Source organism: Petromyzon marinus, chromosome 12, assembly GCF_048934315.1.
Source record: "Petromyzon marinus isolate PM22_M1 ecotype Great Lakes invasive population chromosome 12, UKy_Petmar_22M1.pri1.0, whole genome shotgun sequence".
NCBI lineage: Eukaryota > Metazoa > Chordata > Hyperoartia > Petromyzontiformes > Petromyzontidae > Petromyzon > Petromyzon marinus.
The window spans coordinates 11,126,152-11,147,597 of record NC_133678.1 but is presented as its reverse complement, the minus strand read 5'-3'; the positions used below and the strand labels follow the sequence as shown (position 1 = coordinate 11,147,597).

Sequence of the window (21,446 nt, the reverse complement as noted above, 5' to 3'; positions counted from 1 at the left end):
CGACGGTTTCCCAGGCGACGGTTTCCCAGGCGATTGGCTTCCCATGCGACGGCTTCTCAGGCGACGGCTTCCCAGGCGACGGTTTCCCAGGCGACGGCTTCCCAGGCGACGGCTTCCCAGGCGACGGCTTCCCAGGCGACGGTTGCGTGAGCAGCCGCGCTCCCTCGCGTGCTTCCCATTCCCCTGCCCGCGTAGAGCGTTGCGCGCGAAGAATCTCGGCGGTCAGCGGCAGCGGCAATGTGTCGTCGCCTCTAAGGCGCGGAGGGCCACTGGCAATCCGCGTGAGAAAGCGGCGGTTGTCTGTTTGGTGTCTGGACAAGATTTTTGCTTGACCACTTAGTTAACACTTTTGCGCCCAAATACTACGAACCTCTGCCGCTCTGTTTTGGATAACACTACGTTTCGGCACTTACACTTTGCAGTGCGCTTGTGTCCACGATTTGCTTTGAAGACCTGTGTGTGCAAGTCTACAAAGCTTTTTGTCGAAAATGGCATGTACCTAAGATATGTCAACGCAAATGTAATCGGCGCAATACTCGCTCACCCCAGCGTAAGAATATTGAGATGAACACGGGAGCTGTATTTTAGCGTGAAGCACAATACAGGAAAATTAGGTAACTTTTCGTGTCACGTGAAACGTTCGAACATTATAAACTTTTTTTCTTGCCGTGGTTTTCACACCTGATGATGATTGCTTGTGTTGCAATCGAAACGTCGTGAGAATTTTATTGTTTTATTTTTACTATTTTATTTTTCCCCTTCTACGTGACTTTACCGAAAGAACCAAGAATATAACATCGTAAACGTTTCATTAACTACATCCTCGGGACGAGAAGTCACCTTATGTGTCCAAAAAATAATAAAGTATATGTCAAAAATGTGTTATACATAGGCGTCTATTATAATTACTATAATTGTTTTTATAACCCCTGTAATTATATATATCAGAAGAAGGTTTAAATCCCCACAGGCTTCGTTATAATGGATGAGTGGGGAAGACCAGGTGTGTTAAGAAATAAGCATTCTCACCCAAAAAGGTGTCACTGCAGCAGTTGGGGTTGATGATGTATTTACTTGTCACTGCTTCGGCTGAGAAGACTTGAGTGGCCTCGTCAATAATACCCTTTTTGTAAGTGAAAAACACGTAATAAGTTAAAATGTCAGGCAGTGACCTTTTCCTCAGTGGGTCATGAGCGTAGCCTTGAGGTTGATTTCTCGTTACAAACGAGCGACTGATTTTGTGTTGCAAAATATCCGCATTTAGTTTACCAAGGAATATGCGGGACGTCTGGTCATGTGGTCTCATTAGTGGAATGTGCATCTGCGTCTGTCCGCTGCGTGCATTTTAGTGACTTACTTCATCGTGCGTGTCACGCGTCTGTGAACATCTGTCTTCCGAGGAGATGGAGCAATCAATTCAGCCCGTGTGCAGGTGCTCGTTGGATGGATTACATCATAGGATTGTGAGAGATGGTGGGGAGGACTTTATCCAGCAGTGGATTGGTCATGGATGATGATGGTGATGACCGTTGCATGCGGTCCACTATCATTCGTTGTGTGTGTGTGCGTGTGCATGGCTCCCGAAGGCTTCTTTTTGGGGAGCAGGTAGTGTAGGGGTTAAGCCGCTGCGCTCATGGCAATCACCGGTGACGATTGTCTAAACCAGACCTGGGCATCGCCTCGGTCGACTCGGCCTCAAATGAGCACCTGGTACGATGTGTACATGTGGCCACGAGGGAGACGGGCGGGCGTGATGCTGGCCACCCACCCTCTCGTGTGCCTTGCTGGCCTCCGTCGGTCCTGCTTGCTGACAGCACTTACCGCGACAGTCTGTTAAAGCTATCCGGGGGATCTTTGTGTGCGTGCGTGCGAATGTTTACCGGCAGGCTTCTTTGGGAAGTACCTCAACGAGTACAACGGCACGTACGTGCCCCCGGGCTGGCGCGAGTGGCTCGGCCTCATCAAGAACTCGCGCTTCTACAACTACACGCTGAGCCGCAATGGCGTCCCCGAGAAGCACGGATTCATCTACGAGAAGGTGGGAGCCTCTCCTCCTGGGAAGCGCTCGGCTCGGTCGGCATTCCCGGCGCTCGGCTCGATGGGCGTTACCAGTACCCGGCTCGGCGTTCCCGGCGTTCCCAAAGCCCGGTTCGGTCGGCGTTCCCGGCACCCACCTTAGTCAGCGTTCCCGGCACTTGGCTTGGTCGGGGCGGGGGGGGGGGGGCTGAGGCGAGCGGCACGGCATGATAACGCTCGTGAAGGGCTCACATGTGGCAACTTTGAAAAATGACCAGCAAACGGTTAAATTGTGATTACACGCGCCACTCATCGCTGCCTACTGGCTAGAGTATTGCTCGTTTTCCGGCAAGGTGCTGAGTGGCCTTGTGCCCACAGGGACAGCTTGCCCACTTTGGGTGACCTTTGAAATGTTCGACACGAGTCGTGATATAAGTCCGTTAACGCGTGCGAGGTGCTCTCGAGACGCCCAGGTGTAAAGGGCGCTTTGTCTGTTAACGTTGTTTTTTTTATAAAGCAAAGGTATATATGATGAATTGTAAAGCATGGCCCTGTCCCTATTACCCTCCAACATCCCCAGACCACAGATTAAAAAAAATATCGCTAATCTGGCAAACCAAACAAGCGCTCTTATTTGGAGAAGGGAAGGTCAGGGGCTGGAGGTTTGTTGTGCCACACATTTCAATGCAATTACAGAATTGTGTACATCATCAATACAATTCATCACGAGTTCTCCTTCCTTGTGTAAGACCAATGTAGTGCCAGTTTCACGATAGCGTTGTCCATGCTCTCCATTTGTTCAAGAATATGACAAAATTAAGAAATATAAGAACGTAACAAAAATAAGAGAATTATTTCCGAATATTTAATTTGGCTCTTGTCATTACTTTAAATGTTACTGTTTCCCATGACGTGTATACATCCTGTGTGTGTGTTTGTGCACGCGTGCGTGCATGCACATGCGTGCCCTAACTGACATACAAGCAATGTTTCTGGTGAAGTTCCATATTGAGGTGTAATTAAAAAATGTACATTGGCTATTCGTATGGAAATAATTTTGATATAGGATTTGGTAGCGTCAGATATTTTTTCTGCACAAATCTTGGGTTATTTTTTTCAGACATTGCCTGCTGCGGTTTAACGGTAATTCGGCAGGGCAGGAAGCTGCGATGAGCCACCTCCTTTACCAACGTTAACGTTGTTGAGATGGATCGGCGATTTTCTCAAATGGTGCAATTACTGCTATAGCCATTTACTGGGTTTAATAATTAAAGTAAAAAACGAAATATGTTTTCACAGTGACCGAAAAGGCTAAACAAAACTTTACTGGGGTGTGTAATTGACTATGAACTGCCCTATTTTGGAAGCGATTAAAAAACTTGATTATTCCAGTTTAGAATTTTAAGAAAACATTCCCAGGCTTATAAACCATGCTGAGAGGAGATACAGAGCGAAATAATAAAACATTTAGAGTTGTGTTTAATCGCACAAGATTTGTCATTTAATTGGTAATTTACAAATGAGCTGAACAAATGAATGCCACGTCTGCTAAATTAAACAACACATTTATCCGTCGACATTTCTCAGTGTTGGCCTTATCCTTTCCCAAATTACATTCTCATGCGATATAACATCAAGTTACTTAAGCCTAAACACTGCAGGACAAATGAGACGCGCCTTAAGGGCTGCATATGTTCTTTAAGCACAGTCGCTGGGGGCTAAGAAGTCGGAGAAATTACTTGACTTGTTCACATTGTTCAAGAATGTTAAATCACTTGCCATTTTCAACGTGGAATTCTCTCCCCAACGATCAGTGCTTGCATAGGAATAGGTTTTACCCTTTTAACTGGCACAAACACTGACACTTTTATTCAAGGCATCATGTTTGCGTCTTCTGGTCCAACACCAATGGAGACTAGGCTCTAAAGAAAGCCGTCTCAGGTGTGGACCAATCAAATTCAAGGACAGTGCATATTATTATCAGAGTTGTCTTTTTTGTTTGCATTTTGACTGCTTTTTTGTGGTTATTGCAAACATGATGCCTTGAATAAAGGTGTCAGTTTTTGTGCCAGTTAAAAGGGTAAAACCTATTCCTATATCTTGTTTCTGGCAAAGAAGGTCTCATAATGATCAGTGCTTGCGTCGTGTGCTGCGATTCACGCATTGTTAATTGGATGGAGTCCGTCGTGTACAGCTTATTTATTTCAACCAAGTATTTTATTGGTTCCTTAAATGCATGTATTTGAAATGTCATACTAAAAAGGGAACCTATTTGTATCCAGTTTGTAAGTAGGATTGTTTGGTTTCTTCAAGAAGAAGCTCAAACTGCTGTGAGGTAGAGTCTGTAGGTCATTAAATTAGGATTTGAGTGAAGCTCCAAGCAGTTGGAGCGAAATGTCATCGCGCGTTGATGATGCATTCAGTTGTGAAAAGTCTTAAGCAACCCTGGAAAAGCTGTATCAGGTCAGGATCTGATCAACGCATTTTGGCACGGAAAAATAATATCTTTTGTCAACTTGACAAATCTTGTCGGGTGGTGGAGGGCCAATGACAAGAATTTTGGCATAAAACTACCGCCACTTGGCAGAACCCAAAAGTTAATGTGGATTAAAACTTGCTTTTAAACTGAAAATATAGTGAGCTGAATTTCCACGGTGTGACCTTTATTCAGAGCAAAGAGGAAGAGGGCGAAAGGCCAGGGATTTTATACTCTTTATTTTGAATGTGCCGACTTAAATTTGCAAAAAAAGCAAGTTGGCTTATAACACCTTTACCAAAGGCACATGCTAGCTAACAGTCAAGAATTTCGCAACAACAATGAACGAGTAAAGAAATGTGCTTTGAATTGTTTAATATGCTCAAGTATTAGTTATACACGTTTTCTACCTGCAGCAATGACGGATCAGCATCCTATGTCACGATGTGTTGGGCTGAGAAGATGTTGCTAATAAGCTTTTGCAGATACAAGTGGCGGTTAGTGAGAGGCAGTTGCCCGGGCTTTATTTTAAGTTGTCTTTATATCTCACGTCTTTCTCTGTTTAAGAGGAGCCTGGAGTCAGTGAAAATATCAGCTGCTATGATTTATATTCTCAAAGCTCCATAACCACAGAGGGATTATGGCTGCTCGTGCCTGGATGGAACAATTCTAAAATAAATTATTTTACGGCATAGTTAGGCAGCAGAAATCCTCTTGGGCCCTACATGGTTTATATATATATTTGAAAAAAAAAACTATTATACAACACTATAAATTCTTAAATAATCCCATGTAAGTTCACTTGGTATACATCCAGTAAATATCCTTTAGGAGCTCTAAATCTACTAGAACAAAGTACTTTATCCCCAAAGGATTTTTACATAAAATATATTGCAGCACAATAAACACACTTCTCACATTGTGTGTGCGCACGTTTGGTGGGGCGTTGTGGCATTGTGGTCGGTGCATTTGGTAGAATCTCAGTGATCTGGATTTTATTTCTAGCCATAAAAAACATCAGAAAAGTAGACCTCCCATAGATGTCTTATGCCTTCAATGAGTACCTAGTGGAGTATACGTAGATAGGTGTTGGGCAGAACACAGTCGCTCGGTGTGATTCAGGCCACACCACTGCCTCGTGCACCAATGCCAGTCACAATAGATGCTCGGTTAGCGGCACATGTGGCAAAGTGGGGGAGATGACATTGTTTCGCATATCAGAAGTTTCTGAATTGCAATGTTGCCCGGCGGTTGACCGAGCCTTGCATTGTCTTTCATTGTTCCACATTGTGGGAAGTCGCCAGCGGTTTCCCTGTGGATAGATTTGCCTCTGCCATAGGAATCCCCACCAGTGACTCAGGGCAGTAAATCAGAAATAAGCGCTCCACCCCATGTTGCATTGAGCAAATTCCGAGTGTAATTGATTAATGACTAAAAACATAATCTTTGCCTTGCTCATGATGCCTGCATGGTATCCGCTGTGTGAGAACGTATTGTTTTTATTTGCATACATTTCATGCTGAGCCCTGTAGCCACTATAAGCACTACATTGGATCGCACAGTTAAATCAAATTGCAACGCTGAATCGTGGCAATTCACGGAATTGTAACGGGGTAAATCCTTGCATGCCTCATTGACGTAAATGATGACAACAATCATCTCTGGTCCGATGTGTCTGTATGCGTTGGGGAGCGTTAGTGTGATGGTTAGAGCACTGAACCTGGCAACCTGAGTTTGATTCCCCATCAGGGCGAACAGCATTGGCAAATATTTGAAACCCATCGTGGGCCTTTTTTTAAGTAGGCTCGGACTTTAATGAATACCTGGTGCAGTGTTCGTAAAAACGAGACAAAGGCGGCTGGGCGTAGTGCTACTTGGCCACACCACCTCGAGTGTGCGTGCAGAAGATGCTTGCTTAACAGCACTTGCCCCAACAACCTCATGAGGTTATGGGTGGCTGGGGATCTTTCTCTGTATCTGTGTGGCTGTGTTTGTGTTCGTGCGCGCACTTAAAGATGCTAATAATACGAACATACATTGTGTCTATTAGCCGGCTTAACAAACAAAAAAAAGCATGCGAGACTTTTTTGTTTTTTGCCCCACTCGGGATCTTGCGAAGCAGGTGGCTGAGGATTGAAGTGAGGCCGAGCGTTGTCGTGGCCTGGCGATTGTAAGGGATAGGAGCCACAAATGTTTTTTTTTTCTGGGTGTGTCCCAGGGCTTCGTTCAGTGATCCCACAGTGGTTGATAGCAGCGCCCCCCACCTACCACCACCCTGCTGGCCAGGAACCCCACTTCCCATGCCTGGCAGAGCCCCAACTTGGCCGATCGCGACCGAGAAGCCCTCGGCCAATTCCACATCCCATTCACATTGAAACGAAACACCAGCAGCATGCTTTCAGCACATTAACGACTGGAAAAGGACAAAAAAAATAATCCTTAAAAAGATATATAAAACATCGAGTGCCTTTATATTTAAGTAAGCTGAGAACCCCGGAGCCAATTCATCGTGCACCAATTTTATTTGATGGGTACAAGATCGGCTTTTCAATCACGCACAACAAACCTTGGGTATTTTAATGCACTTAACCCAGAAGAAAATAAGCGCCCCCCCCCCCCCGACGTTCTAAAGTAAAAAAAAAAGCAAAAAGCCCTGCGCACGCCCCACAGAAATGTGGAATCTTTGGAGCGACGTCGGCAGCGAGCAAACCCACCCCAACACGCTAAACGTGAACAAGGAGACGCCTTTCACCTTGGCTCGTTTAGTCCACATCCTCGTACCTGCGTGCGTTTCGCACGTAAACTAATGTTCCCCTGCGATTTGCTTGACCCGTGAGTAATGATTCGAACTTGCGATGCGCTGCCGCCGCACAACGCCGCTCGTTCGCTCGCTCTCGTAGAGAGAGGGAGGGAGAGGGAGAGAGGGCGACCCGGAGGCGCGGGGAGGAACCACAGACGAGCGGGAAGGCAGCCTCGCGGTCAGCCGGCACTGCCAGCAATTGCCCAAGGCTCTGCGGTCTTCCATACATGAAGGTGTTGTCAGTCAATTGATGTGTGTTTACACGTTGGAGGACACCGTAGCGCCTGGAGAAAACCCGCACTTGCGAGGGGGAAACACTCTATCCCATACAGACGGAACAGGTGGAGTCCACATTTTTGCTGCGCCGCATTCTCCCGGAGAGCCCCGGGTATGGCGGCACCTCGACGTCTACGGGAGGGGAATTTCGCAGGATCGCAGGCCACGTGCAGCACAGCCACCACCGTGCAGCTGTCTGCCGCAGTGTCTGCCGCAGTGTCTGCCTCTGGGCCGGTGGTGCTCTGCGCTGTGTCTGTGTGTGCGTGCAGGGAGCGGTAGGGTAGAGGGTTAGCGTTCGGCCCTAACGAACTCGACGACTCGAGTTCACGGCCATGAACATTGACGATTATCTGAATCTGTCCAGGGCCCTCCGCTAGGTTCACTGAGCCTCAAACGAATACCTGGTGCAGCGTGCAAACATCGCCACCCGGGAGACGAAGGCAGCCGGGTGCGGTGCAGGCCACCCACCTCCCTCGTGTGCCATGCCGGCCTTCGTACGTGCTACTCGCCAACAGCACTTGCCCCAACAGTCTGTTAAAGCTCCCACGGTGGTGGTGGTGGTGTGGGGGGTGGGTGGAATCTTTGTCTCTGTGCAGGACTACCTCACCGACCTCATCACCAACGACAGCATCTCGTTCTTCCGCCGCTCCAAGCAGGAGTTCCCGCTGAGGCCCGTGCTCATGGTGGTGAGCCACGCGGCACCGCACGGCCCCGAGGACTCGGCGCCGCAGTACGCGGACGCGTTCCCCAACGTCACGCAGCACGTGTGAGTCTCTCGCTCGCTCGCTCGCTCGCCCGCTCGCTCTCGGGGCAACGCCGCGTGGGTTCGACCGCCTCTCCGTGTGGACTTGTTTGTTTTGCCCTCTCTCACACTCTCACCACACGGTTCTGCATGGGTTTCTTCCGGGTTCTCTGGTTTGCTCCCATAGCTAAAACATTTTCGGCTGCAAATCAAAAATGTTCAGGGTGCTTCAGCAATGTTTTTAACGCCCATACGGGACTATCTTTTTTTTTAATGAACGAAGGACGGATAATACACTGTGACATGATAACAAATATTTGCTTTTGGAGAGTCGAAGAGTCTCTACTTGTTCGCCGTCATTGTCAACACGTGCCTGGAATCTTCTCGAGGTGGTCTCCAGAGCCTGTTAGCGAGCACCTATGAAGGCCGGCACGGCACACGAGGGGGTGGGTGGCCAACACCACGCCCGGCCGCCTTTGTCTCCCTCGTGACAATGTTTACACACCGCACCAGGTACTCATTTGAGGCTCAGTCGGCCTAGGGGAGGCCCAGCACCGGTTCAGACAATCGTCACTTGTGTTGGCCGTGAGCAGGAATCGAAGCCGGGTCGCCAGGTTCTAGCTCCGCGTGTTAACCGCTACACTACCGCTTCGAACACAAATACACACACACACATATACACACACATATACACACATATTTACACACACACATATATATATACACACATATACACTCTGCCAGACACACACATATACACACTGCCAGACACACACATATACACACATATACAGACATATATACACATATATACACACACACATATACACACACATATACACACTGCCAGACACACACATACACACACTGCCAGACACACACACATACACACACATATACACACTGCCAGACACACACACATACACACACATACACACTGCCAGACACACACATATACACACACATATACACACTGCCAGACACACACATACAAACACACATATATACACACTGCCAGACACACACATACACACACATATACACACTGCCAGACACACACATACACACACATATACACACTGCCAGACACACACATATACACACACACATATACACACACATATATATAAACACAGGGATTAATTTCAGCTGGAGCTCTCGGAAACTATTCTGCACCCCGACCTCGCCACGGGGTGCAGGCGGTTGGGGTTCCATGGAAATAAATGAAGCTCTGCATAGACACGCAGACGTGTGCACACACGTGAACGTATACGTATACTCGAATCGTCATCATCGCCACCACCACTTTCACCATCGTCTTCATCATCGCCGTCATATTCATCTCCATAATCACCTTTGTCTACAAGAGCAGACCTCATTGGAGAACTGTCGCCCCCACACACACACCAGCTTGTATGGTGTTCATGTGCGTTCTTTTGTAATTTTTCAACTCGGACTTGAACTTTATTTCAGCTTGCAAGGCCCATAGAGCTAAGGAGCTATTTTTCAAGGCATCAACTCATTGAGGCCTTTGAGCGAGTGGGCCCTCTTTACGATTAGTTGATAAATATATGAATTATGTACTTACCTAGACTATGCATTTCAATGCACTGCATCAGTATCGATGCTTCGGAGTGTTGTTAAGCCTTGTGTTAAAAATGAAAAAAAAATTATGAATAGAACCTGAGTGATGAATAGTTACGATGATAGAACGAGTTGAAATGTGTTGACTTCCCACGTTCAAACAGGAAGGAACGTCGACGCGCTCACTGGTGATGTGCAGCCTAGCTTGGTTAGCATGAGAATGTAAACACCTCGCGATCCCCATTGTCTTCGTGACCAAGTATCCCTTACATAAGCAGCTTAACAAAGACTGTCACGGCCTCTGTTGTGACTGGCCCCCAGCTCATCCCTGCTCGGAATGTTTTGGTGTATCCAACAACATCCAACTCATCTCAGGACACTCGGTCTGGAGTCGCTTGACCCGGCTGAACCGCTAATTGTCATAAACACGGCCGGCAACGCGGGCTTGGCGTGGCGTCCGGGCGGGCAACGTGATGTGTGATGTCTTCACTCGCCATGTTTTGGCTCATGAGCCGTGTGGCGCTGAAAGCCCGAAAGATAACAGCTCTGAATAACAGCCCGGCGCGGTTGTAACGCGGCGATCCACCCGCTCGCCGTGGTGGATCGCGTGGAGATCCGCTGTCGGTGTTAGTATGCAGCAGCGTTCAAAATGCAGGATGTTTACCGGGCCACACACGAATGCCACTTGTGTTAGCGTCGGGTTCGCTGATGGGCGGTGGAATGTTGTACGCGGGTGCAGTGAGTGGCACGGTGACGAGTGACTTTGTCTGACCGTGCTCGGGCGCGGTGAGAGTGGCACGGTGACAAGTCACTTTGTCTGTGCTTAGGCGCGATGAGAGTGAGACTGTGATGAGTCACTTCGTCTGTGCGCAGGCGCGAGGAAAGTGGGATTGTGACGAGTCACTTTGTCTGACTGCTCAGGCACGGTGAGAGTGGGACTGTGACGAGTCACTTTGTCTGACTGCTCAGGCGTGGTGAGAGTGGGACTGTGACGAGTCACTTTGTCTGTGCCTGCTCAGGCGTGGAGAGAGTGGGACTGTGACAAGTCACTTTGTCTGACTGCTCAGGCACGGTGAGAGTGGGATTGTGACGAGTCACTTTGTCTGAGCCTGCTCAGGTGTGGTGAGCGTGGGACTGTGACAAGTCACTTTGTCTGAGCCTGCTCAGGCACGGTGAGAGTGGGACTGTGACGAGTCACTTTGTCTGAGCCTGCTCAGGTGTGGTGAGAGTGAGACTGTGACGAGTCACTTTGTCTGACTGCTCAGGCACGGTGAGAGTGGGACTGTGACAAGTCACTTTGTCTGAGCCTGCTCAGGCGTGGTGAGAGTGGGACTGTGACGAGTCACTTTGTCTGACTGCTCAGGCGTGGTGAGAGTGAGACTGTGACGAGTCACTTTGTCTGAGCCTGCTCAGGTGTGGTGAGAGTGGGACTGTGACGAGTCACTTTGTCTGAGCCTGCTCAGGCGTGGTGAGAGTGGGACTGTGACAAGTCACTTTGTCTGACTGTGCTCAGGCACGGTGAGAGTGGGACTGTGACAAGTCACTTTGTCTGTGCTCAGGCGTGGTGAGAGTGAGACTGTGACGAGTCACTTTGTCTGAGCCTGCTCAGGCGTGGTGAGAGTGGGACTGTGACAAGTCACTTTGTCTGAGCCTGCTCAGGCGTGGTGAGAGTGAGACTGTGACAAGTCACTTTGTCTGAGCCTGCTCAGGCGTGGTGAGAGTGAGACTGTGACAAGTCACTTTGTCTGACTGCTCAGGCATGGTGAGAGTGGGACTGTGACGAGTCACTTTGTCTGAGCCTGCTCAGGTGTGGTGAGAGTGGGACTGTGACAAGTCACTTTGTCTGAGCCTGCTCAGGCGTGGTGAGAGTGGGACTGTGACAAGTCACTTTGTCTGACTGTGCTCAGGCACGGTGAGAGTGGGACTGTGACAAGTCACTTTGTCTGTGCTCAGGCGTGGTGAGAGTGAGACTGTGACGAGTCACTTTGTCTGAGCCTGCTCAGGCGTGGTGAGAGTGAGACTGTGACGAGTCACTTTGTCTGACTGCTCAGGCATGGTGAGAGTGGGACTGTGACGAGTCACTTTGTCTGACTGCTCAGGCATGGTGAGAGTGGGACTGTGACAAGTCACTTTGTCTGACTGCTCAGGCGTGGTGAGAGTGGGACTGTGACGAGTCACTTTGTCTGAGCCTGCTCAGGCGTGGTGAGAGTGGGACTGTGACAAGTCACTTTGTCTGAGCCTGCTCAGGCACGGTGAGAGTGGGACTGTGACGAGTCACTTTGTCTGTGCTCAGGCACGGTGAGAGTGGGACTGTGACGAGTCACTTTGTCTGAGCCTGCTCAGGCGTGGTGAGAGTGAGACTGTGACAAGTCACTTTGTCTGAGCCTGCTCAGGCACGGTGAGAGTGAGACTGTGACAAGTCACTTTGTCTGACTGCTCAGGCGTGGTGAGAGTGGGACTGTGACGAGTCACTTTGTCTGACTGCTCAGGCATGGTGAGAGTGGAACTGTGACAAGTCACTTTGTCTGAGCCTGCTCAGGCACGGTGAGAGTGAGACTGTGACGAGTCACTTTGTCTGACTGCTCAGGCATGGTGAGAGTGGGACTGTGACAAGTCACTCTGTCTGACTGCTCAGGCGTGGTGAGAGTGGGACTGTGACGAGTCACTTTGTGTGACTGCTCAGGTGTGGTGAGAGTGGGACTGTGACGAGTCACTTTGTCTGAGCCTGCTCAGGCATGGTGAGAGTGGGACTGTGACGAGTCACTTTGTCTGAGCCTGCTCAGGTGTGGTGAGAGTGGGACTGTGACGAGTCACTTTGTCTGTGCTCAGGAGTGGTGAGAGTGGGACTGTGACGAGTCACTTTGTCTGACTGCTCAGGCGTGGTGAGAGTGGGACTGTGACGAGTCACTTTGTCTGTGCTCAGGCATGGTGAGAGTGGGACTGTGACGAGTCACTTTGTCTGACTGCTCAGGCATGGTGAGAGTGGGACTGTGACAAGTCACTTTGTCTGACTGCTCAGGCGTGGTGAGAGTGGGACTGTGACGAGTCACTTTGTCTGACTGCTCAGGCACGGTGAGAGTGGGACTGTGACAAGTCACTTTGTCTGTGCTCAGGCGTGGTGAGAGTGAGACTGTGACAAGTCACTTTGTCTGAGCCTGCTCAGGCACGGTGAGAGTGGGACTGTGACGAGTCACTTTGTCTGACTGCTCAGGTGTGGTGAGAGTGGGACTGTGACAAGTCACTTTGTCTGAGCCTGCTCAGGCATGGTGAGAGTGGGACTGTGACAAGTCACTTTGTCTGAGCCTGCTCAGGCGTGGTGAGAGTGGGACTGTGACGAGTCACTTTGTCTGACTGCTCAGGCGTGGTGAGAGTGAGACTGTGACGAGTCACTTTGTCTGAGCCTGCTCAGGCACGGTGAGAGTGGGACTGTGACGAGTCACTTTGTCTGAGCCTGCTCAGGCGTGGTGAGAGTGAGACTGTGACAAGTCACTTTGTCTGTGCTCAGGCGTGGTGAGAGTGGGACTGTGACAAGTCACTTTGTCTGAGCCTGCTCAGGCACGGTGAGAGTGGGACTGTGACGAGTCACTTTGTCTGACTGCTCAGGAGTGGTGAGAGTGGGACTGTGACAAGTCACTTTGTCTGACCCTGCTCAGGCACGGTGAGAGTGGGACTGTGACGAGTCACTTTGTCTGACTGCTCAGGAGTGGTGAGAGTGGGACTGTGACAAGTCACTTTGTCTGACTGCTCAGGCGTGGTGAGAGTGGGACTGTGACAAGTCACTTTATCTGACTGCTCAGGAGTGGTGAGAGTGGGACTGTGACGAGTCACTTTGTCTGACTGTGCTCAGGAGTGGTGAGAGTGGGACTGTGACGAGTCACTTTGTCTGACTGTGCTCAGGCACGGTGAGAGTGAGACTGTGACAAGTCACTTTGTCTGAGCCTGCTCAGGCGTGGTGGGTGGTTCTTGTTCATCGTCGTAGTTACGCGGCTGGGGTTTATAACGGGCTTAGCGGTGGCAAGATGTTATCTACCTTGCCTGGTATACAGGAGGTCATAGGTTCGATACCGACCCTGATGCTTGTATATTTGGATTTGCCATGTTCTCCCCGTGGTAGTTTAGATTCTTCTCCAAGTTCTCCGGTTTTCCCCTCCACATTTAGAATTAACAAGCGTTTAGAGTAATTAGCTGCTTTAAATTTGCACATGGTAGTTAGCCATTCTTGTCAACGCAGGCTGGGAGCGTTTACACGGGATCATAGAACGTTTACTAAAGGTCTACCACAGTGGATTACAGTGAGGAAAAAAAGCATTTGATCCCCTGCTGATTTTGTACGTTTGTCCACTGACAAAAGAAATGATCAGTCTTTAATTTTAATGGTAGGTTTATTTGAACAATGAGAGACAGAATAACAACAACAAAATCCAGAAAAACGCATATCAAAAATGTTATAAATTGATTTGCATTTTAATGAGGGAAATAAGTATTTGACCCCCTCTCAATCAGATAGATTTCTGGCTCCCAGGTGTCTTTTATACAAGTAACGAGCTGAGATTAGAAGCACACTCTTATGGGGAGTGCTCCTAATCTCAGAGTGTTACCTGTATAAAAGACACCTGTCCACAGAAGCAATCAATCAGATTCCAAACTCTCCACCATGGCCAAGACCAAAGAACTCTCCAAGGATGTCAGGGACACGATTGTAGACCTACACAAGGCTGGAATGGGCTACAAGACCATTACCAAGCAGCTTGGTGAGAAGGTGACAACAGTTGGTGCGATTATTCGCAAATGGAAGAAACACAAAAGAACTATCAATCTCCCTCGGCTTGGGGCTCCATGCAAGATCTCACCTCGTGGAGTTGCAATGATCATGAGAACGGTGAGGAATCAGCCCAGAACTACACGGGAGGATCTTGTCAATGATCTCAAGGCAGCTGGGACCATAGTCACCAAGAAAACAAATGGTAACACACTATGCCGTGAAGGACTGAAATCCTGCAGCACCCGCAAGGTCCCCCTGCTCAAGAAAGCACATATACATTCCCGTCTGAAGTTTGCCAATGAACATCTGAATGATTCAGAGGACAACTTGGTGAAAGTGTTGTGGGCAGATGAGACCAAAATGGAGCTCTTTGGCATCAACTCAACTCGCCGTGTTTGGAGGAGGAGGAATGCTGCCTATGACCCCAAGAACACCATCCCCACCGTCAAACATGGAGGTGGAAACATTATGCTTTGGGGGTGTTTTTCTGCTAAGGGGACAGGACAACTTCACCGCATCAAAGGGACGATGGACGGAGCCATGTACCGTCAAATCTTGGGTGAGAACCTCCTTCCCTCTGCCAGGGCATTGAAAATAGGTCGTGGATGGGTATTCCAACATGACAATGACCCAAAACACACGGCCAAGGCAACAAAGGAGTGGTTCATGAAGAAGCACATTAAGGTCCTGGAGCGGCCTAGGCAGTCTCCAGACCTTAATCCCATAGAAAATCTGTGTTTTGGGAGCTGACGGTTCGAGTTGCCAAACGTCAGCCTCGAAACCTTAATGACTTGGAGAAGATCTGCAAAGAGGAGTGGGACAAAATCCCTCCTGAGATGTGTGCAAACCTGGTGGCCAACTACAAGAAACGTCTGAATTCTGTGATTGCCAACAAGGGTTTTGCCACCAAGTACTAAGTCATGTATTGCAGAGTGGTCAAATACTTATTTCCCTCGTTGAAATTCAAATCAATTTAGAACATTTTTGACATGCGTTTTTCTGGATTTTGTTGTTGTTATTCTGTCTCTCACTGTTCAAATGAACCTACCATTAAAAATATAGACTGATCATTTCTTTGTCAGTGGGCAAACGTACGAAATCAGCAGGGGATCAAATACTTTTTTTCCCTCACTGTATGATGCATTGCCCATGACACAGTGCGGCCACACAGGTGCCTGTGACAACCTGGCATGTAAAGTGGTCACCCATCCAAGTACAATCTCAGCCCCGCTTAGTTTCTGAGGTCTGAAGATTTAGCGGCAGCAGGAGGAATCATAAGATCTCAAGTGGTGCAGTGGTGGCACTAGGCATCAGAAAATCAAAGCAAAGGCTCAGCGCCCCAAGCAGCTGAAGGAACCCTGGATTCATGAAAATATAGGGATGTATCAAACGTAATTTTTTATTCAAATTCTCTTAAAGCTAGCAAGCTAAATAACTTATCAGTCCCATTTGCTTCGTCTCTTCTCAATCTTGCATGCGTCTCTAATCTCAATACGTCTCTGTGTGTGCCTACATATCTCTAATCTCATTTCCCGTATCTCTTGTCTGCATTTATTTTCCCATCTCACTCGAATTTTTCTCATGAATTAGGTGTCTAGCGCCAATTATACTATTTTCATTTGCAAGAGTGACATGTATCACCAATGTGACAAAAGCTAATCAAATACCAATACAGTACAGCAATGAGGCGAGTAGAAATCGGCGCAAAAACAACTGCGTTGTCACGGCTAAAATCAATAACACTGCACAGACATAAATGAATGAGGAATGATACATTCCCCGATCGTAGTGAAATTTGCGATTGAGTTAAAGAAACGCAAAACAGCAAAGCGGCTAACAGGACAGCCTGGGCGCGAGCGGTGGGCCACACCCAATCAGACTGGATCGCGAAAGTCTGACGTGCGAACCATTACCCCTCAGCAGCAACAGCAGCAGCAGCGTCCCGCTGTTGCCGCTGGCCACCAATTTGCACGGGGAGAAAGCGGTGTGTGGGACAGACGCCCGCCCGTGTTGTGAAAGACAATCCTGCGCGCGCCGCCTCATTACCGCTGGGAGCTCCCCCAGCATGAGCGGTTTGGTTCACGTCTGGGTAAATATGCGGCGCCTTAACTTCGGGGACGGCGCGGGGGGGTGGGTGGGTGACAGCGCGCCTTTGGCTCTCCTCGCAGTGTCGCCTTCATTACTGAACGCAAATAAACAGAGGCGAGACAACCTGCAGGGCAGCCCCGCGCTAAAACCCTCGCCTCGATCGCTAAACCAACTTCTATTTCGTCATCGGTGAGGACGCGGTTTTTTTTTTCCCCTCGTGGGCCATCACAATTTATTTCATTCGTTGTGTAAAACAGTCGCTTCTCTGAGCTGATCATGCCTTTGCTTGCCAATCAGGACTCATCCCACCCTCTAGTGGAGTATTTGGAACACGGCAGCAATAATTTCTGGGCCATAATTGAAGGGCGCGATGCACATTGATGAATGTAGAAGGCGTCGGGGTATATATTTAAAGTGTTTATCAACAAAAGTTTGTCCTTGGATGGCTAAAGTCATATAAAGCAAACAACGAATATTTAAATAAAAACAAATATTTTATCGCCGAGTTAAAATTATGATAATACACCCCCCCCCCTCCCTCACACACGTACTGTTTTTTATCATGAGATGTTGTTTGACCATACCTCACCATGCTGGTCAGTGCATGTTGGTGAAGGGAAGGCCCAGACTAAATTCAGATATCATTCGCCACTGATGTTAGCCGTGGCCGCGAATACACTGATGGTGGCCGTGTTCATAGTTGCAGTGCGCTAACTACTATGCCACCACACCCCCCCCTATAGCTTACAGTATATTTTTGGTCGATATTTTAAGTTGGATGACCGCATACATATTTTTTTAAACTGTTCATTATTAGAAATTCTAGGGTTTTACCAAACAATGGCATTGTCCTACAACCGTCCAATGCGCATTCCTATCGCAGTGAGACCACGCTTCTCTGTGTGTGTCAGCTTACACAGACACGCAGACAAATATACACTTCACAATCTTACGCAATCATAATAGCATTATCTGGCAGATGAATGGCTTTGATGATGAGATGCTTGAACTCCTCTCACCAACCGAGTACAACTAAATCACCTATAGTCATGAGCTTTGGGTAATGACCGAAAGTGTGAGATCACGGGTACAAGGGGCCCGAAGTGAGGTTTCTCCGCAGGGCTGCTGGGCTCACTCCTCCGTGACCGGGTGAGGAGCTCGGTAATCCGGGAGAGGCTCAGAGTCGAGCCGCTGCTCCTCCGGATCGAGAGGACCCAGTTGAGGTGGTTTGGGCACCTTGTAATGATGCCCCCCGGTAGACTCCCCCTGTAACTCTACCGGGAAAGTCCCGCTGGGTGAAGACCCCGGGGCCGGCCCAGGACACGCTGACGGGACGATGTCGCTCGGCTGGCCTTGGAACGCCTGGGAATTCCCCGGAAAGAGCTAGAGTCTATGTATAGTAGTGTAGAGTGTATAGTAATATAGTGCTGGAGTCTGTTGCCAGGGACAGGGAGGTCTAGACCGGCCTACTCAACATGCTGCCGCCGTGACCCACACCGGCTCGAGCGGATTGAGAAGCGAACAATCAAACGAACAAATTCTCTTGGTGATATTTTTTTTTTTTAGGATCCATACATTGATGTCATGGACACACAAGAACACAATTTAATAATTGAACATCTGCCAAGGGCTATGAAGAGCTGTCACAACTGTGGCCTAGATGTCTCCGCATCGGGCTATCATCTTGCCTCACAACCCAATTACGGTGTCTAAGGACCGATGTTCTCCGTGTCAAATCGGCCTTCAGACCACCCCTGTAGCAATGCCGATAGTCATCTTGAATTTGAGAACCCCCGAGGATTGAAGGACAGATGAGCAAGGTGCTTCACTGTAAATGATAAACACTCTTCCCATCACTGTGATCTCTAAAATAAGACTGACTGCTTGCCACTGTCGCTAAAGATGGCTATGCACGGTCTACGTTCGTTATTTAAGGAATTTACTTGGAAATTACTGTCAAGATTTCGTGCCCTAATAATGTCTCATTTAATCATGTTCTTGTTTCTTTCGGTAAAGTCACGCAGATAGAAAATGAAAAAATAAAATTATAAATAAACATTTAAAACAAAGCAAAAATGCACGACGTTTCGGTCGCAACACAAGCGGCCTTCAGCAGGTGGAGAGAAGAAGACCGCTTGTGTTGCCGTCGAAACGTCGTGGGTTTTTTGCTTTTATTTTTTATTTTAATTTGTTTTTTACTTTTTATTTTATATCTACGTGACTTTACCGACAGAACCAAGAATGTGAATTCCTGCAATCACGAAAGTTTTTAGTCTCATGTAATCCTTTCCAATTCAAGACGTGCCTCATAATTGAACTGTTATATATCCCAAGATTAAACACTACATTGGAAAATCGTTATTTACATCTCACACAGTAACAATATTGATGTCTTGAATATCAGAATTGTCCCTTGTCTGTTTTAAATGGTCCTTGTTTCTTTTAATGCTTGTTTTAATTGACAATTGCACTCCTTTCGACGAAATTAGAGGATTGTTGCTTTAATAACACTTTACAAACGACTGCTGCTGTTAATTAATGTTCCTTATAAATTTACTTTATTCTGGAGTGGTTTTTAACATTTTAACAACGCAAGGTGTCAAAAATTTATTCTTTTCCCCAACGCTTAATTTATTCCAATTGCACTTTGGCCATCATGTCACGCTACATTAGTTTGTGGAGGTCTTTGCTCGCGACGCATTTAAACGGTGTTGGGAGTAGTCTCTGGAACCGGTGTTAAGACGCAAGACAAAAAAAGCAAAAACCCACCCACATATATCCGTATGGTTCGATTGAGACGAGTGCTGCTGATGAGGACCAACTGAGGTTAGAATGGTGCACCTGGAGCAGGGGTGGGGGAGTGGGGGCATGGGGAGTGGGGGGGGAAGCGTAACCAGCACCATACCTGGCCACCTCTATTTTCGCCCCCAGTGCTGATGTTTACATACCACACTGCGCACCCATTTAAGGCTGACGTGACCATGGCGAGACCCGAAAACAAGTTCAGATGCCGCTTGCCGGATGATGTTGTCCGTGGCCGGGAATGTAACTGGGGTCGCTGAGTTGGCAGCACCTGTAGGTTGACACCACTGCCCCACACAGGCGCACGAACACACAATGACAAAGAGAAAAACTTGTGGGGGCAAGTGCTGTTCGCTAGCGCCCACGAAAACCCACCACACGAGGGGGTGGGTGGCCAATGCCGCGACCTGCCGCCTTAGTCTCCCTAGTGGCGATGTTCAAACACCGCACCAGGTACTCATTTGAGGCCGAGTCGACCTAGGGGAGGCCCGGAAACGGGAATCGAACCCGGGTCGCCGGGTTCATAGCGCAGCGCGCTAACCGCTGCACTACCGCTCCATGCACGCACTAACACACGCACACACGCGCATTCACTGCTGTAAATTGCTTCTGTGGATTTCTATTGCAAAGATAATATTGCTGATTGGGTTCAAGGAGGCCTCCTTTATTTTCTCAATGACGTCGATCTGACCAGCCACCGAACAGTGGCTTTTCAGAATGTTCCCATCTTTGTGTTAAGCTGTTTAAGCCCAGGAAAAGATTACTGTCTGTCAGGATGAATGGGAAGGATAAGAAACTGTTTCTGTCATAGGCTTTTTCTCCCCTATTAAAATTCAACAGCGCTGGGTTTTTTGTGCATAGGTCTCACAAAATTCCACAGGTTGGACCACTTGCTTGTTACTCGTGAAGCATTAAATTCAACAGTCTTCGGTGAGAACAGACAACGAAACAGAGGCAACAGGTAGTGGAATCCCTGAACACTGGATCCTGGTTACCTGGCGCATTTTGGTGTATATATTATCACATTCTTTGGTCATATATTACATAAACTGGTGTATATTTCTTTGTGGTTCGGTTGTGCAGTGGTCTCAGAAGCACATGGCTCGCAAACGGAGCGTTGAGAGTTTTAAATCCCAATTAAGGGTAGACGCAGCCCTTGTACCGTTCGATAAAATAAGTGCCACTTTGTGGAAGCAGTCAACAGTGGTTCATTCTCCCCTCCCTGCCATAGGAATGTGGAATTTCCATTGCTGATGGAGTGTTGTAAACAGATGAGGACTGCCCCGCGCTCGAGTGAGCTGGAAGCCACCAGCGTTTATTTGTTGCGCAAGCCAATTTTATTTTATCTTACGGTGGTTTGATCCAGTTGCGTTCTCTGACTTGCCGACATGGCGTCTATTCTTTGAAAGCGTGCTGCCTTTAAAGTACTCCTTTTTCACACAGCACAGACGTGTGGTTTGTTGTACAAATCCCTTGACCAAACTCCCTATGAGCGACACCGTGGCACCTATGCTCGTGCGTCCGCCTCATGCACAGCGGCGCTGGGGTTTGACGATCGGCGCGCTAACTCTGCCCCCCCCCCCACCCCCCCCCCCCCCCCCCCGCAAACAGGACCCCGAGCTACAACTACGGGCCCAACCACGACAAGCACTGGTTCGTGAGCCACACGGGGCGGATGCTGCCCATCCACATGGAGTTCACCAATGTCCTCCAGCGCAAGCGGCTGCAGACGCTGCTGTCTGTCGACGACTCCGTGCAGAGGGTACACCACGGCCTCCTCCCTTGCGTTCGGCGGCGGTGGTGGTGGTGGTGGTGGCGGTGGTGGTGGCGGTGGTGGTGGTAGTGGTGGTAGTGGTAGTGGTGGTAGTGGTGGTAGTGGTGGTGGTGGTGGCGGTGGTGG

At 48.5% G+C, this 21,446-nt stretch overlaps 1 protein-coding gene across 4 annotated transcripts in view; it reads left to right on the top strand.

Annotated features, from left to right (window-relative positions):
* The window catches only part of LOC116941576 (extracellular sulfatase Sulf-1-like), a 183,177-nt gene that overhangs the window by 133,008 nt on the left and 28,723 nt on the right, over nucleotides 1-21,446 (top strand). For all 4 annotated transcript variants that reach the window (XM_032952765.2, XM_032952767.2, XM_076066610.1 and 1 more), the window contains 3 exons: nucleotides 1,887-2,038; nucleotides 8,165-8,334; nucleotides 21,158-21,308. In XM_032952765.2, the coding sequence (XP_032808656.1) occupies nucleotides 1,887-2,038; nucleotides 8,165-8,334; nucleotides 21,158-21,308 (473 nt within the window). The remainder of the gene's footprint in view (nucleotides 1-1,886; nucleotides 2,039-8,164; nucleotides 8,335-21,157; nucleotides 21,309-21,446) is intronic.